Below are 17,693 nucleotides of genomic sequence, written 5' to 3'. Positions count from 1 at the left end.
TACACTTGGACATCATGGCTGTGAGTCGCTGTGTATCAATAGTATGCCAACGCCTATGGAGCCAGTGCTTTATCAAGGTCAGACCGTAGACCTCTGTGGTCAGACATGTCGACCCTCCCCCGGTGCAGTTTGAAAACAGTAATTGGATACGATTGGTTGAAAATTGGCGAAGAGATATACACGCTGGGCACAAATCCCCGGCCAGAGAGGTCCTATTCAAAGCATAGATTCTGGGTCACATGGTGGAGAGTGTGCTAGTAATATACAGGACGCTTCAATTATGAATACATCCTTATGCATCAAAGTTTGGTCTATAATTCGTAGTTTTATCAAATTCTGGGAGTCAAACTCGTTTAAAACAACAATACCTCAAAATATCTTGTAAATTCTCAAGCCAAGAGTTAAATGATTCAGTTAGAAAACGCATAGGTATCCAAGAGGAGATCCTCATCCTGAAATAACTGTCAAAAATTTCCTCTATGCGCCAAAGGAAAATCGTAAAGTTCGCTAGAACGTTCTCACCTTTACATGGCCACTGCTGAAAAACTCCAGCATAAGGCACGCCACAGCCACTAACACCAGCCACAGTAGCAACCTCCCCCTCCAGACATTGGTACAGTAGTTTGTATCTGTGAAGCCTATGGAAAGTTCGCCGTCGGACGTCATTCTCGCCGTGCCTTTTCACTTCTTCTACTCAACGGAGCGACAGGTGGCTTAACGTTGAACCAGTCCTCCGTGAAGTAGGATCGTCGCATTGCAAAACCTGGCACACATATTGCCACTGTGTGTATTGGGGCGACATTCAGGTTCGGTTGATTTTGCAATAGTTAGGGAGCGAAGTGTAAGTTCGTTAACAATTCAACTAAATAGCGATCAAACCGGTACACAAATGTAGGGAGCTCTGGAAGTGCCATCCGACTTGTTGAAATCCTGACATATTTTTCTCGGGATGACGACATAATAAAGGCAAGATGTCGTCATCCTGAGATAATTTATCACTGGATGATGATATCATAAAAGTTGGATGATGCCATCCTCAGATAATTATCATGGGATGACGAAATCTTCAAAGTCGGATGACGACATCCTGAGATAATCATTATCTCAGGATGTCATCATCCAGAGACATCCAACACGTGTGATGTCTACTTTACTTTACCTCTAACAGGCGGTGAGACATCATGATTTTTATCAAACTAATTAATATCATGTATGACAACAGGAGAACAATGCATTGAAAAACACTAGCACCAGGCCACCTGGTGGTTTGACAAGGCACTCATCGACAAATAATTTCATTATATCACTTTTACGATGTCGTCATCCTATGATATTTTATATCTGGTGGTTGTCATCTCCATTCCAGGATGTCGTCATCCTCAGATAAAATATGTCAGGATCTTGACAAGTAGGATTGCACTTCTAGAGCTCCGAACAAATGTGCCACTGTGTGTAATGGGGCGACATTTAGTGTCTAGTAATTTTGCAATAGTTGGGGAGCCAAGTGTAAGTTCCATTCCTAATAGCGATCCAACTGGTACGGCTATAGACGATTGAGTCCGTAGCTTTTTTCCAATCGTTCCCATAATTTCTACCTTCACGTTGTGGGTCGGTCCGTCGGTCGGTTGGAAGGCTGAAATAAAGAAAGTCCTTGGTTTTAAAGTCCGTATTCATAAATACCTCAGACAGTCTCCCTATTGAACAATTCAATTATTTGAAGATGCCCATTGAGAAGTGATAATGCCCGCTGGCACGTGGATACGAGACATGCAGTTTAATTGATTCTAATTGGTCAAGAGTCATTTGGGCAACTTGCACCAAGAAAATATTATAAAATGGACAGGGATGCTTTGGGAAAATGAAAGTAAATTACTTGCTATTTTTTCACTAAAATCCATTATACAATGACTTTTTTGACTCTCTGACAAAAAAGTCTTTTAATGAATGGGAATAAAAATGTTCTTGGCCGTTTTTGTTTTAGTTTATTATTATATCCTCTTCTCGTTATAAAGATCACGGTAGGTATACAAATATAAAGATTAGAATATCAACTTTAGAAGAGGATGCAAGACCTAAAAAACAAAAGCTTGTGCAAGGCCAGCCATTCAACAATACTACACACAATAATAAAGCACGTTGTTCATGCTACAAAACAAAACATCAAAGTTCTTAGTAATACAGAAAGGCTCAACCTAAATGACCACACAGTGCCATTTCAAAGGACCATCTAACGCTCTTATTTGTTTTGTTTGATGCTGTACACTGCGAAGTAGTATAGACGGTTGCACGACTGCCATCTTGTGGGCCAGTGCTTTTGTTCAAGAGGGTAGGCACAGAGGAGGTTTCCCTGTGGAACAAAAGAACTGCCCTGCAAGATAGCTACCATGCAAAGCCTCTATACAGGCAAAAGTTCAATGCTAGACAGTTGTATTTCTGCAAACAAAATTTAGCACCATCTTTATTTCTTCTCTTATGACCACTTCAGAGGGGTGAATGTGATATCCAGACCAGTGGCTTAGAGTCATGTCCCAAACGTCGAGAATGGTGACGTCAGAATCGTCCCCGAAAAACGCTGTCATTGTCTGACCAAGACCGTAAAAGAACAGTTCGTTGGTTTCCCGCGTGTACGATAGAGCGCCAGTGTTCGCCGACTTGATGATAATGGTAGCTTTTCCAATCCCTCTCGTCTGAAGCCGTATAATTGCATCTCTTATGGGCTCAAATCGAGATAAATAATAGGTCAGATTCGTGTATACGAAATGAGCCCACATGGTAAAACCGAGTACTGTGTCCCTTCCACCTGGTAGACTGTCAATCAAGTCAATTGCAGAATAAATAGTAGTTGTATTTGTCCACCTACCACGAATTGGATAAAAGTGAAATCTAAAATCTATTGTGATGTTGTTTTTGTTGTCTTGAGCGTGCCGAAGCGTTTGTGTGACTCTGTCCGCAGTCGATGTATGCTCCTTCATGGTTTGTCCAAGATGTGGGACGAGATACTCGAACCACTGCCTTAAGGTGGAGTCGCCAATGAAAAACAAATGCTTATTTCGAAGGCACTCGATGGTTTCCCTTCAACTGGAGTTCTCTGGCAAGGCAGACTTTTGACTTCCACGAATCTTTGTAGTAGTATCCAGCGGCATGATTGGTTCGCTTGGATGGAAGACCGGGACTGCAAGGCGGTATATCCAGACAAGTAGAGTCACTCACTGAAATGAATAAGACACATAAGTCCTGGCGTAAAGATTCTGTGAAATAATGGCATTTTTCGATTGTGAGTTTCAGGTTTCAAATAAGTTTTTAAAAAGATAAATTCACTTTAGTTTCATTATCATCCTGTAAAACGTCCGATTCTGCTTGGTATAAAAACATAAAACACGTATACTCCCGATTAAATACACTATGTATAATACACTTGGAAATCGAATAGAGGTTAATTACAAAAAAAAAAAGTTGTAAAATGGAGGCAGTTAGAAATAAATATTTATTACTACTGCTACTGCCACTACCACTGCCACTACCAATACCACTACCACTGCCACTACCACTGCCACTGCCACTACCACTGCCACTGCCACTACCACTACCACTACCACTGCCACTGCCACTACAACTACCACTACCACTACCACTACCCCTGCCACTGCCACTGCCACTACCACTACCACTGCCACTGCCACTACCACTGCCACTGCCACTGCCACTACCACTACCAGTACTACTGCCACTGCCACTGCCACTACCACTACCACTACCACTACCACTACCACTACTACTACCACTGCCACTACCACTGCCACTACCACTGCCACTACCACTACCACTCCCACTACCACTGCCACTGCCACTACCACTGCCACTACCACTACCACTGCCACTACCACTGCCACTACCACTGCCACTGCCACTACCACTGCCACTACCACTGCCACTACCACTACCACTACCACTGCCACTGCCACTACCACTGCCACTGCCACTACCACTGCCACTACCACTACCACTACCATTGCCACTACCACTACCACTGCCACTACCACTGCCACTGCCACTACCACTACCCTTGCCAGTACCACTACCACTGCCACTACCACTGCCACTGCCACTGCCACTACCACTGCCACTGCCACTACCACTGCCACTACCACTGCCACTACCACTGCCACTACCACTACCACTGCCACTGCCACTACCACTGCCACTACCACTGCCACTACCACTGCCACTACCTCTGCCACTACTACTGCCACTACTTATAATAACACAGTTATTATGTAGCGTATCACACCAAAGTCGGGATGCGCTTCACAAGAAACAACAATTAAAGGCAATGAATTGAACAGGTAAGGTTTAAGGAGTGTTTTAAATTCATTTTAGGTATTGACAGCTCTGATGTGGTGTAGGAGAGATTCGCAAAGTGATGGTGATGCATGCATGAAGGAGCGATGTCCATGAGTCTTAGTGGAGTGACTGGTGTACTGTGCGTCGTGGCTGGTATAATTCACAGACTTATGCATTCTGATGCTGACCCATGGCTGCATTTGTGAGGAGTAGAGCTTTGAAAGCGATTCGCTCATTGACAGGTAACCAGTGAAAAGTGCAAAGAATAGCAGTTATATGTTGCCTAGATGATGAACGTGTAACATGTCTGGCGGCGGAATTCTAAATGCACTGAAGATTCTAAGTTTGAGAATACGGTGTAATAGACTATTGCAGAAATCGAGGCGGCAAGAGATAAAAGCGTGGAAAAGCTTTTTTGGAATTTGTCGTATCTTGTGGAGAGCTAAGTAAGAAGAGCGACATATGTTGTTGACTTGGTTTTGCATTCCAAGGTTTGGCGTAAAAATGGTTGTAAGGTCGCGGGTGCTAGTGACAGGTAGGGTGTAGGAGTCTGAGATGCAGATACTTTCAATTGGAGTATGTTGCTTAAACTGAGAGGTAATGTTGAAGACTTCAGTTTTGTCTCTATTCAATTTGAGCTTTTTGGCCGTGGTCCAAAATTGCATGTGTGTGTGTGAGGCATGACTCCAATCGTTGAAAAGTGTAAGGACGCTGTTGTTCTGTCATGGTGACGTAAAGTTGAATATCATCAGCGTAGATCATGCAGCTGACGCCATATGATGCACTGAGTTCTTCCAGCTGGGATGTTTATAATTATGTGAAGCATAGTGGATCTAGGACAGAACTCTGAGGCACTCCGGTGTTTACATTATGGGGAGAGATGAAATCTTATTGATATAAGTACAGGTTGTTGACAATTTGCGAAATATAGGTGAACCATACCAAGGCAGAGTCGTAGATGCCAAAGCAATGATGTAAGCGTTGTATCATGATATGGTGATCAATCGTGTCAAAAGCTGCCGCGTAATCAAGATGCACAAGAAAAGCCTCTTGACCCTTACCAGCAGAGAGCAGAACATCGTTGTAAACTCGTAGAAGAGCCGTTTCCACACTGCGGTATTTACAGTATATAGGCTGACTGCATTTTACCTGTACATCAGTACATCAAGTCTATTTAGCTTCTAGGAACATAGCAATAACAGAGGAGCATCTATCGGAAAGGTATAATCAGTAGGAAGAAATTTGCGAGAATAAACTACCTGTAGACACCACTTTGACCGTTTGCACTTCCCCAGTGTTCCTTAGCATCTCCGGTCTGTGGAAAAAGTGAGAAAACAAGAAACAAACAAAACAAGAAGTTAATCGGATCAATTCTTGCCCAGCTTGCGTGTGCTCTTGAGTGGTCTTTGTCAGAGCTGTGTGCAGCGCCAAGTTCAGACTTTACAACCAAAATGACTGTTCGTTTTGTATACAGCATGCAGCTTTTCCGCACTAATTGTGCCTTTGTACTAATATAATTACACTCTGCAATTTTGGTTACAACAATGTAGACCCTCGGGTCGCAACTCACCTATAACCAGTTCTGATCGTCATTGTGTAAGTTGTCTTTCTGGAGTTCAATGGGGTTGATCGGTGGGCGGTGAGCTCTATTCATTAACTCAGCTTGTCATAATAAATTTAATTGGTTATCAGTAAATAGCCTATATATACTCACTTTGCTATCGATAAACTTTCGACCTGCAACGCTTGTTGAAGATAACTGTTTCCTCTTTCTATGTTACCACAATGCTGACTGCGATGGGAAAATGACAGAGATTTTGGCTTGAGGCAATACCAATTTGAACCTGTCCTAGAATCAGAAGAATCACAAACTTCTCCTTTCGAAGCGAATGACAACCCTTTCGCCGCTTTATCGACGTAAATATCCTTCGTAATATAGCACGGTGTCACTTCAATGGTTTTGCCGTCAGTGAACATGGCATCGTAAGCGAACCTGTAAGGTATTTGGTCCCTGATTTTACGCACTAAATAAGCCTGCTCGGAGCTGAGGACGAACCGTACAAACGGCTCAATTTCTCCGGCCCAGTTTAACGTGAAGAGGGCGATGTATGAACCGTTACCATGGTCGATCACCTCGTCTGCCGGGGTACTAGCGCGTAGTGAGGCTGTTTGCAGGTAGGGCCACATAAAATCACCTCCTCTGGTCTTCGTCTTGTTCGTATTGTCCCTCGCTTCGATGTACAACGCCAGCTGATCACATACATTGTAACTTGCCTGGGGTCCCGGATGTAGAAAAAGGAGTTCCCAGCGACTGCTGAGTGTGTTGCTGGTGAAGTAACAATCGGCAATTTAGCGAGGTTATTGGAGTTGATATTTCGTACAGAGTCACGCATACGTGCAGAAACCTTTCTTTGAGACGGTTGTGGATATGACAACTGTAAAGAAAAAGACAAACAGTTGTTAAAATTGTTTGAAATGTAAGAGAAGTGAGACTTTGGAGCAGGGGCAAATCTATGGGAGAAGGAGGGTTGATCTCTTTGTGCACATTTTGACCAGCAGGAGAGGATGTTTGAGGTGAACCCCGTCCCCAAGTTTTGTGCTAAGTCTTTCCTTAAACAGAACCATATCCGAGGTCTAGTAGAGGTTTTCGGTGATGTGTTTTGCCCGAGGTACGAAAAAACTTTGGAAGTAAAAGAACAGGCTTATGATGCTTAATCGTGATTTAGGATCAACAACTATTCAGTCCCCTTCCATCACAAATACAATGTACAATGCTTTCAAGATTTTTTTCTTTGATATTACAACAAAGTTTCGAAAAGTGTTGTCTGGATCCCATTCCTAAACTTTTTTCTGTGGTTTGCAACTGATAAACAAGAACTAGATACGGCTAGTCATGCCTCATAATGTAACGGTCAAGGGCAACGTTGGTAGGCAAATCATGCGCCCTCTCGTGTCCCAGATCGGGGTTCATACGGTAAGAAGGCCCAAAAGAAAAGGGATTTTAACACAGAGAATTTAATTCAGAGTACAGATACAATTATTTAGAATTAATTATTTAGAATTGCAATTTATAGGTTTTTGAAATTGTTTTTTAAGTGATAAGTGAAAACCTCCCCTCTTTACAATCAACATTGGGTTTTTGCTCACCACAAAAACGAGGGGGGGGGGAATATATACACCCATTCCCCGGGATTTACACCCACGTAACTTTGTTCCTTTTTGAAAGCTCACTCACATGGTCCCAAACGAGGGTGATTCTGTCCATAACACAATCGAAAGAGCCCTGAGACAAGGAGGGGGGTGTTGTGGCGAAACAGGGTAGCTGTAGAAATTCGTATATAGTCTTCCTTATGAATAATTCATGTAAACCTAGGTTATGCATTATGCATGCCGCAGCAGCCAATTAAAAGCGCGCACTACCTTAGGTCTGGGCGATGGCCGTGTGCGTTGCCGGGACTTCGCGAGATGGCAGCGTGTTGACAAGAGTTCTGCAGAGTTGAGTCGACCACTGAGTGTTCCTAAACTGACCACTTGTGTTGGGGGCTACCTCAAGTGCGTCTGGTGCGATCGGTTAGTGTACGTTTGCAGTTGCGGGAGCTGCCAGTTTTTAAAGATCTGGTCGAAGACCGGGAGACAGTCCGGTTTATTTAAGGAGTTTTAGTGGACTACAGGGCTAGGGAACCCGAGTGAACCAGTTAATTAGGGAATTAGCGAAGCTTAGACTTGGAGGGATTACGTTGTTCCGTGCTTGTTGGCATAGCGACGGTTAATTGCAGTCCTGGTCTGAGAGCTTGCTTTCCTCGACGAGGTTTACTATAGGTGCAGGTTTCCATTACAGTTCAGTGAGGACTACGGTAATCACCTTCTAATTAAACTGAATAAAGTGGGTGGGGGTTTCTACATACACCTGTAATTCACTGCCTTTGTGTGTAAACGATTACTGGTGCTCTTAGTTTGAATAAACCCATCACTGCATTAGAAATTGTTGGTCACAGTGAGATTTAGTGCAGTCCTGTATCCCTGGTATTGACATTCGTTGTAACCTTTATTGACCTTGGAATCAATTACTTAATCACAGAGCGGTGGTAAACTTCCACCAAACGAACAGCCCCTAAGGCATAGTCCACCGTTCGTTAACTGATATCCCCCCTTGCGTTTGGATAGCCGCTTATTCTTGCATAAGGTTAAATAAATATATTTGTGGGGTTAGCCAGGTCAATTCCATCTCCGATCAGGCCAGTCCGCTGGTCCGCCACAAAGAGACTCAACGGTGTGGTGCTTTTATTATCCACATTTTCGTATTAAAAAAATAACTGTTTATTTTTTGTCGAATTAAGCTGAAATTCCTCGTAGTCATCAATGTGCTTAAAGACTGCCCAGTCCGTTTAACCTACCACAAACCACTGTAGGGTATACGGTCTGTTGAAAGATCAGTGTCCCCAAAGGACCCATATGGTCGCTATCAGCATAGAGCAAGTGGATTGCATATGTACAGTCATGTGTTGACGGGTCTCGGCTGTATGGGCTGTGACTGGCATGCTGCACTGCCACAGCGGCATAATGCTAGAAAGCGAACCTGGGACATGTACATGTATTAGCTGCCATAGTCGTATAGGTTCAGGCATCAGCAAAGCTCTACCGCGAAATACGCTCACAGTAAGCGCAGAATTGTCTGTCATAATTTGCGGTGATTTCTCACTAACGGTAAGCAAGAGCCATGAAATTGGGCCCTATGACCATTAAGATCGACTCTCGGGCCCTTGGTTCGACGCAGATCTTTTGCCGTGTTTCATCTTTGTCCTTTCCTTCGTCTAGGCTAGTCTCAAGCCCTGCGTGTCAGTACAATTGCTTTTCCTCTGGTCGCTCACCGAGTGGAGTGGCATCTACTGAGGGTCAGACTCCTCACCTCTCCACAACAAGCACAAGAATTTTCACAATAAGTAATTTTTGTAGACTTCAACATCTATTTAAGTGCCGAATGCATAACCCTCAGATGACGTATGGGTTTCATATACGTACATCACCAATTTTCCCTTGCAGCGGTTACATTTCTTAAAACCTTTAAAATGATACACGCTTTCCTGGACAAATGAGGGCGCTGTTGCTGTGATGTCATCCAGGCAGGGAAAATACAGTTCATTACGCAAAGTGTGAGCTAAAACAAAATGGGGACATCGTATTTTGAGGTGCAGGGCGGAGGCCAATGAAAAAATGTCATTTGCAAAGGTGCTGTTTTCGCAAAATATTATTTTCGATGTCGCTACCCCAATGGCCCGATTTGGACCGTGACGAAAAGTGCCGGTGTGGAAAAGACTGCTTCTGTCGAATGGTAGGCATTTAAAACCCATGTCATCGTGGAAGGTCTACTGACCATGATCTTTGATTGCTCGCTCTAATGGGTGCATTGTACTAAATGGGTGGATTTTATACCCTTGAGCTCATTCATCTTCGTGATCTTCGCGGTGTGTTTATAATAAAAGGTGCCAGGACCGATCACAGAATTGTTCCTATAAATGCCGAGTTCGGGACTTGTGGCCTCCAACTCGGGGTAATTTCCTTCCCAAAAACCTAGAATGGGGACCTGTATTGCATAGATGCGTTGACTAGGTTTAGAGCTGTGTGCATGATTTAATTATTATTTTGGGGGTGTTTTGGGAGAAAGATGAATAATAGAATTCGCATGGGTAGCTCTGATAATGTTGAATTGCCAGTGAAACACGAAAAACAAAAATCTAATTGACTGACACCAGATGGCGCTATTATTTTCTGTCTGATGGGCACGTATACTGTAGTGCATCGTAACTATAATCATATTCCTCTGATGGCGAGAGTGTTCGATGGAGGACTAGATACGCGCAGTGAAACACTGTAAACGCAAACGCCGTGAAAGGCTCGCCGCGGTCCCGAATATGTAAGCTGCGGAAAGTCTGTTCTTTGGTGCTTGGATTTGTATCGGACCGGGGATTTGCGCAAGTCGTATCTCCTAAGAAGTGAAAAAAATGGCAAGAAACATGCGTTCCATCGAAGTCAAAGATTTGAACAATAGTGCAGATGTTTGGAGAAGGAAACCATCCATGAGAGGTTTGATAATGTGGCTTGTGTTAGTGGGTATGGCGTACCTTATGGCGTCGTATTTCACCACTGGCCATGTGAAGGTAAGAACATTTTCTCGTGAATTTACGACCTTTCTTGATACCAGTCGCCGAGTCGATTTTGACCTTTTTTCGTTGACTTATCAAGCACTTGGTTTCAGATTATACGTTACATTTTGAGGAATCGTATACTTGTACGAGAGTCCGACGCCACGTAGACAAATAAGCTATACGAAATATTTTCTTTTATACCGAGGTGTGTGTGTTCATAATTGGCGTATGCTGAACATTGCGAGCATACTTCTCCAGAACGTGGTCAGAAACTAACTCGGCTTGGTTTTTGTGCCCAGCCTTTTTCTTTCCAACAAATTTCACCTTATCACAATCAATTACTGCAAGCCACTCCCCTCAATAATAAAAACACAGGGAGTGGGAGAACATGGTTGACCGTAAAGCTCTCCAATTCTGATGAGTTGTTAGTTTACAGCGGGGCGTTGTCATCAGTGTTCGATTTCCTTAAAATATTTGCGTAGTAAAAACTGCTGTGCAAATATTTGTTTGCAAAGCAATTGCCTAGTTTTGTATAGCAGGTTTTTTTTTCACAATGATACTGCATAAATTCACTGAATATCCATATAAAAGAAAACAATAAACAAGTCTTCAACAATTGCCTTTCAAATAATTTTCAGAGCAAAAAAGTAAGTCAGAAAATAATCAGGGCTTGCAGTGGATTCTCAGTGTAGGGCCGGAAATCGAGTAAAGTAGTCGTAAAGCTAGTACCTAAATACTGGTAAAATACCTGCGCACGGGATCTGTCTTAAAACGGCTGCACATGATGAACATTAAAGGCTAAAAACACCTGAGTATCCTGCCACTTCTTCTGATGAACTATACTGATGAAAGAATCCGACCTTTATTTTGCTTGCAAATGTGTAAACACTTGTTTTGGTTTTCTTGTCCGGCTTGTCATGGCTTACTAGCGAAAGAATATGTTGATATTCTTTAATGTGGTCCATTTGGATGTTTTGCCTCCAGTAGTGCCTTGCAAGAGATATCTTTACCTATAATTTCATTATAATTAAAACTGTATCAAACTTTCTACATTCTGATTAAAACATCTTGATTTTACAAAAGCTTCTGCCCGCAACAAAGTTCGGATAAAATGTTTATTTTGACTTGATTTTTCGATTTTTTTCTGAAGTCCAAAATAACGCTTTAAAATACGCCCGAAATACTTAAATATTTTTCTGACAAACTAGTGGTTAGGAATGCGGGGCGAATAACAGCTGAGCAGAATTTATCAGCGTCAAAAAATCTCTTTAATGTTTACGAGGGATTTTCGGAATTTGGTTTCAAGTGCTCATCGTTGGCAAAGACTCAACTAAATTCCCGTGCCCAATTTCCAGGCTCCGCCATTTTTGAATTTCGGAGGAAATTTCATGACACTGAAGGTTCAACAACATATATTATGAGAGTTATAGTTAACAAAATGCACTTTTTTAACAAGGAGTGTGGCAGCACTGCATGAGGGAAGACAATTCAAGTGAATGTCGAAGTGCGCAACGTAGGGGATCATATATTATCTTGTGGCACACGATACACTGTGCTTGACATCGATCTTCCCCGGAGCGTAAAGACAGTTCGAAACGAAACATCTATCACTGTTTCTTTTTATTTCAGCAGGTATTTATTGAACCTTTTCACCCTTCCATCCACTAATTTTATATTTGCACTACTTCCAACTTCCATTTGACACGTTAAGAAGTCAAAGCTTAACGCAATACCCAACTGTGAGACATGAAAAGACGGCCGGGCCGCGTACTGGTAGTCCGTCATGCTGCCTGTCCTCCGTGCTGCTCGCGAAATGCATGACATTAACTGGTTCCCTATTGTGGCTATCTCAAGTGAAAACGAGTTGTGTGGGAACCAATGAGGTCATCGTCTCACGAACTCGATCTCAATTGAGGATACAGTGCCCCGCTGCATGTGTATACGCGACAGTAGTGGAGGGGTTCAGTTGAGCACACTTTGACCTTTGGAGATGGTGGGATTAATATGCATAAGTATAATAATAATATGGTATTGATATGAAAAGGAATGAGGTGTAGGGTGAAAAATTCTGCACAGGTTGACTTTTGGTAAGGGATAGGCATAAGGTCAGGAAGTCTGGCACAGGTTGATCCTGGTGTATGAGATAAAATAGGAATAAAGCATAGAACGGGGTAAAAAATTTTTGGCACAATTTGACCTTGCTTATGATAAAAAATAGTGGATGAGGTGAAGGTGTGACGTCATGGACAAATACAGACGGGCCTACAGGGAGGTCCAAAAGCAATTAAGAAGTAGGAAGCGATAATCACTAATTAAAAGGACCGTACCTGCCACCGGGTTGTGGGTGATAATTCCTAAACAAAGGACTGTATATAGTGGGTGAGCTGTGTAGGCGGACTATTGTGTTAATGATTGCATCGTGTACATTGGAAGTGGGCGTTGGTCCAACTTAACCTTTGGACACTAATGGAGAGAGAGGGTGCCCACGTCCTAACAGTCTTGCATTTAGCTTACTATGGCTACCAAGATTTGATCGATACGAGAAGAAGACTCTGTTTGTCCCTAGCTGAATTTTTACTCCTTTGAATTAGAGTGTTTTACGTCGGTTTCCCTGTACTTGTATATGGTTTGAGCTCTGGCAGAATGTTTAAAATTCTTTGAACGGAAGTTTTACGGCGGTGAACATCCTGTACATGCACGTACAAAACACACTGGACCCCTACACCGAATGCAAAATTGTTGTTTTCTTTTTCCTTTCCAGTTGCCACATCCACTACCATCTCAAAGAAAGTTCTCTGCACGTATGCTTGGCTCTGTACAAAATGTCATCTCCAATTACCTCGCTAAATTGCCGAATGTTACACCAGCAACACTTTTGAACCCAACAGTCGCTGGGAACTCCTTTTTCTACATCCAGTACCCCAAGGCAAGTTACAATGTATGTGATCAGCTGGCGTTGTACATCGAAGCGAGGGACAATGCGAACAAGACAAAGACCAGTGGAGGTGATTTTATGTGGCCCTACCTGCAAACAGCCTCACTACGCGCTAGTACCCCGGCAAACGAGGTGATCGACTATGGTAACGGTTCATACACCGCTCTCTTCACGCTACACTGGGCCGGGGAAGTCGAGCCGTTCGTATGGTTCGTTCTCAGCTCCGAGCAGTCTTATTCAGTGCGTAAAATCAGGGACCAAATACCTTACAGGTTCGCCTACGACGCCATATTCACTGACGACCAAACTATCGAAGTGACACCGTGTCACATTACGAAGGATATTTACGTCGATAAAGCGGCAAAAGGGTTGTCATTCGCGTCGAAAGCAGAAGTTTGTGATTTTTCTGACCCTAGGATAGGTTCGACTTGGTATTGCCTGAAGCCCAAAACTCTGTCCTGCTCCAATCGTAGTCAGCATCGTGGTAACATAGAAAGAGGAAACAGTTATCTTCAACAAGCGCTGCAAGACGAAAAAGTATCGTTAGCAAAGTTAGTATAAAGCCACTTCCAATATGACAAGCTGAACTATCTACTGATAGCTAATTGTATTATGACAAGCTGAACTATCTACCGATAGCTATTTTTATCATGACAAGCTGAACTATCTACTGATAGCTATTTTTATTATGACAAGCTGAACTATCTACTGATAGCTAATTATTAAGACAAGCTGAAGTATCTACTGATAGCTAATTTTATTATGAAAAGCGGAGCTATCTACCGATAGCTAATTTTATTATAACAAGCTGAACTATCTACTGATAGCTGATTTTATTATGACAAGCTGAACTATCTACTGATAGCTATTTTTATCATGACAAGCTGAACTATCTACGGATAGCTATTTTTATTATGACAAGCGGAACTATCTACTGATAGCTAATTATTATGACAAGCTGGACTATCTACTGATAGCTATTTTTACTATGACAAGCTGAACTATCTACTGATAGCTAATTTTATTATGACAAGCGGAACTATCTACTGATAGCTATTTTTATTATGACAAGCGGAACTATCTACTGATAGCTAATTGTATTATGACAAGCTGAACTATCTACTGATAGCTTTTTTTTTACTATGACAAGCTGAACTATCTACTGATAGCTATTTTTATTACGACAAGCTGAACTATCTACTGATAGCTAATTGTATTATGACAAGCTGAACTATCTACTGATAGCTAATTTTATTATGACAAGCTGAACTATCTACTGATAGCTATTTTTATTACGACAAGTTGAACTATCTACTGATAGCTATTTTTATTATGACAAGCTGAACTATCTACTGATAGCTATTTTCATAATGACAAGCTGAACTATCTACTGATAGCTGATTTTATCATGAAAAACTATCTACTGATAGCTAATTTATAATGACAAGCTGAGTCAAAGAACGCACAAAGCTCACAACTTACCAATCAACCCGACTGAACTAAAGGGAGAAAGTATAAAGATTAGTTGCAGAACCTGCATCCAATACAAATAATGCAGTAAAAGTGCACACACTCTTAGGAAGAGTTTATGACTAGACCAATGTCTTGCTTTGACAGTTGTTTGGTCTGTTTATTTTGTTTGGCTTGTATTTCTTCCAGGCCAGAGATGCTGAAGAACACTGGCCAAGTACGAACAGTCAGAGTGATGTCTGAAGGTAGTTAATCCTTATTATTTTGTACATAAGGTTGCCCTGAAAGGACCTCTAAGATATTGCAATTTCCAACCAACTGCATACGGTACACCTTTTCGATCGTTGCTCCACCCTTATTGTGGTGTTTCTAGCAGCAGTCTATCGAAATTTGAGACTTGTTTAGTGATGTCCGCCTGTAAACAACAAAAAAGCGTCGGTGCTTTTGTATTTCTTATTTCCAAATGACTCTATCTGAAGGGGCAGTTTTTTTCAGTATCAACGACCCTTTTTAAGGCCTCGTCAAGGAAGAAAAGACATATCATACAAATGGATTGTAGTTTCAGGTAGTTGAGGTTTCCTTTTTTAGAAAAGTCACATTACTGAATTTGGAATCATGAATTCACATTGAAATCAAACACTGTGCTCCGTTCCAAAGATGCATCACCACGGGACTAAGATCAACCGTGAAATCGTACAGTTAAATCATTCACTTGTACCTCGTGGTAATTATTCTATTTTAAACAGAGTTTTACTAAATAGTATTTATTTTCTGTCGTGTGGTTGTAAACTGTTGTAGTTTCCTTTTCTTCAATCAATCCACTCTTTTAGGCTTCAACTCTCTCCCTAGGTCCCAATTCTTTTACTTTCATCCATCCCTCTACTCCTGTTCACTTTAACTCACTTCACGTATTTATCTATTTATCTGTAATCTTTTTCTAAACTAGCCACTATTCAATTGGACTTTGTGAATTAATGGAGCGGATTTATCAGGCGAAAAAAAATTGAAAACCTCAATGGATAATGGCAAACTCTATCAAGAAACTGCCATTGTTTCACAAAAGCTTCAAACCAGGACCTGTGCGTTTTATTTCAGTGAGTGACTCTGCTTGTCTGGATTTACCGCCTTGCGATTCTGGTCTTCCACCCAAGCGAGCAAACCACGCCGCTGGATACTACTTCAGAAATTTATGGAAGTCAAAGGTCTGCCTTGCCAGAGAGCTCCAGTTGAAGGAAACTATCGAGTGCCTTCGAAATAAGCATTTGTTTTTCATCGGTGACTCCACCATAAGGCAGTGGTTTTTGTATCTTGTCTCACACCTTGGAAAAGCCATGAAGGAGTATAAGATATGGACCAAGGAAGGTGTTATTCAAACGCATAGACACGCTTTTGACAAAGTCCACAACATCACACTGGATTTTCGATTTCATTACTACCCGATTCTTGGTAACTGGCTTAATACAACTACTATCTATTCTGTAATTGACTTAATTGACAGTCTACCAGGTGGAAGGGACACAGTACTCGGTTTTACCATGTGGGCTCACTTTACATACACGAATCTGACCTATTATCTATCTCGATTGGAGCCCATAAGAGATGCCATGATACGCCTTCAAGAGAGAAGTGCTGGAAAAACTACCGTTGTAATCAAGTCGGCAAACACTGGCAGTTTACCTTACACGCCCGAAAACATTGAGCTGTTGTCCTACGATCTAGATCAGACGATGAGGGCGTTTTTCAGGGACGTTCCTGACGTCATCATTATTGACGTTTGGGACATGACTCTAAGCCACGGAGGTCGATATAATGTTCACCCGAGTAAACTGGTCATAAGAGAAGAAATCAAGATGGTACTGAATTTCGTTTGCAGCAACACAACCACGGACACTGACTTTTTTGATAATAAATAATGCTATTTAAAGGACGTTTAACACTAATGGCGTCCAACCTCACTGCCATGGGAGAACTCACGTTAATTAAACCTCACGTCATTATGTTAGAGGTCTATGTTATAAGGCACAAAAGGGTAAGAGAAAGTCAACTTTCACATTGTCCTCTCTTTCAAATGCCAACAATTTTTAATAAAAGAGATTTGCCAAGGTGCAAGTGCCAACATTATTTCTCTGATTTCAAACAGCACCTATTGATGAAAGCGTTAGAAGACCCTACCAAAGAGCACAGTGTGGTCTTTCATGTCGGGGTTTTCTTTGGTACTAATTTCTTCGGCACTAAGTTCATCCTTGTGATGAACCTGGGAATTATTCAAGACTCTGCTAAGGGGGAAAAGGATAGAAGCCAAGATAGTAAAAAAAGAAGTGAATATTCGTAAGAAATTGTTATAATTTACAGTGAAATCCTTTGAAACTATAAATAGCAGACTTTTTGGTAGGCAGTGGAAAATAAAAATAGGTATTTGTTTTGAAAAGCGCCACGTAATTTACTTCGAGTTTTGAATTTCATTTATGTATAGTTACATTATCAGTTGGTATACCCTGTTCAGTTGAAACTGAGGCCAAAAAAGATACCTGTTTTATTCGAGAAAAGAACAGGTCCCAAAAGCCTTTTGTGTCATGTATGTTTGATGGGACAAACATTAGTTCATAGATCAGGGTTGTTAGTATAGATGATGTTGGATCTCCCTACCTGTTTAAAGCATTATTTACGTTTTAATGGTGCACTAAAAAACAATGAGCTCAACGTAATAATACGACTCCGATTACGTAAAAACGGGGAGAATTCGCGAAATACCAACGTTGTTGGTTGGTGGGAATCTTGATTATAGTTTCACTTCCCATTGTTAT

At 41.8% G+C, this 17,693-nt stretch overlaps 1 protein-coding gene and 1 pseudogene across 1 annotated transcript; one reads left to right on the top strand and one right to left on the bottom strand.

Annotated features, from left to right (window-relative positions):
- Positions 1-2,417: 2,417 nt before the first annotated feature.
- LOC147795783 (NXPE family member 3-like) lies at positions 2,418-6,766 on the bottom strand (annotated as a pseudogene).
- A 6,321-nt stretch (positions 6,767-13,087) lies between these two features.
- LOC147795782 (NXPE family member 3-like) lies at positions 13,088-17,526 on the top strand. The gene is made up of 3 exons (XM_087131247.1): positions 13,088-13,970; positions 15,079-15,134; positions 15,985-17,526. Exons 1-3 carry the CDS (start codon positions 13,213-13,215, stop codon positions 16,800-16,802), a joined length of 1,632 nt encoding a protein of 543 aa, XP_086987373.1. The 5' UTR covers positions 13,088-13,212; the 3' UTR covers positions 16,803-17,526.
- The last annotated feature ends 167 nt before the right edge of the window (positions 17,527-17,693 follow it).

The sequence above is a fragment of the Acanthaster planci genome, linkage group LG21 (assembly GCF_054643075.1).
Source record: "Acanthaster planci isolate LZ-2023a linkage group LG21, COTS_SCS, whole genome shotgun sequence".
NCBI classification, from domain to species: domain Eukaryota; kingdom Metazoa; phylum Echinodermata; class Asteroidea; order Valvatida; family Acanthasteridae; genus Acanthaster; species Acanthaster planci.
This window is presented reverse-complemented; position numbering and strand designations above follow the sequence as displayed.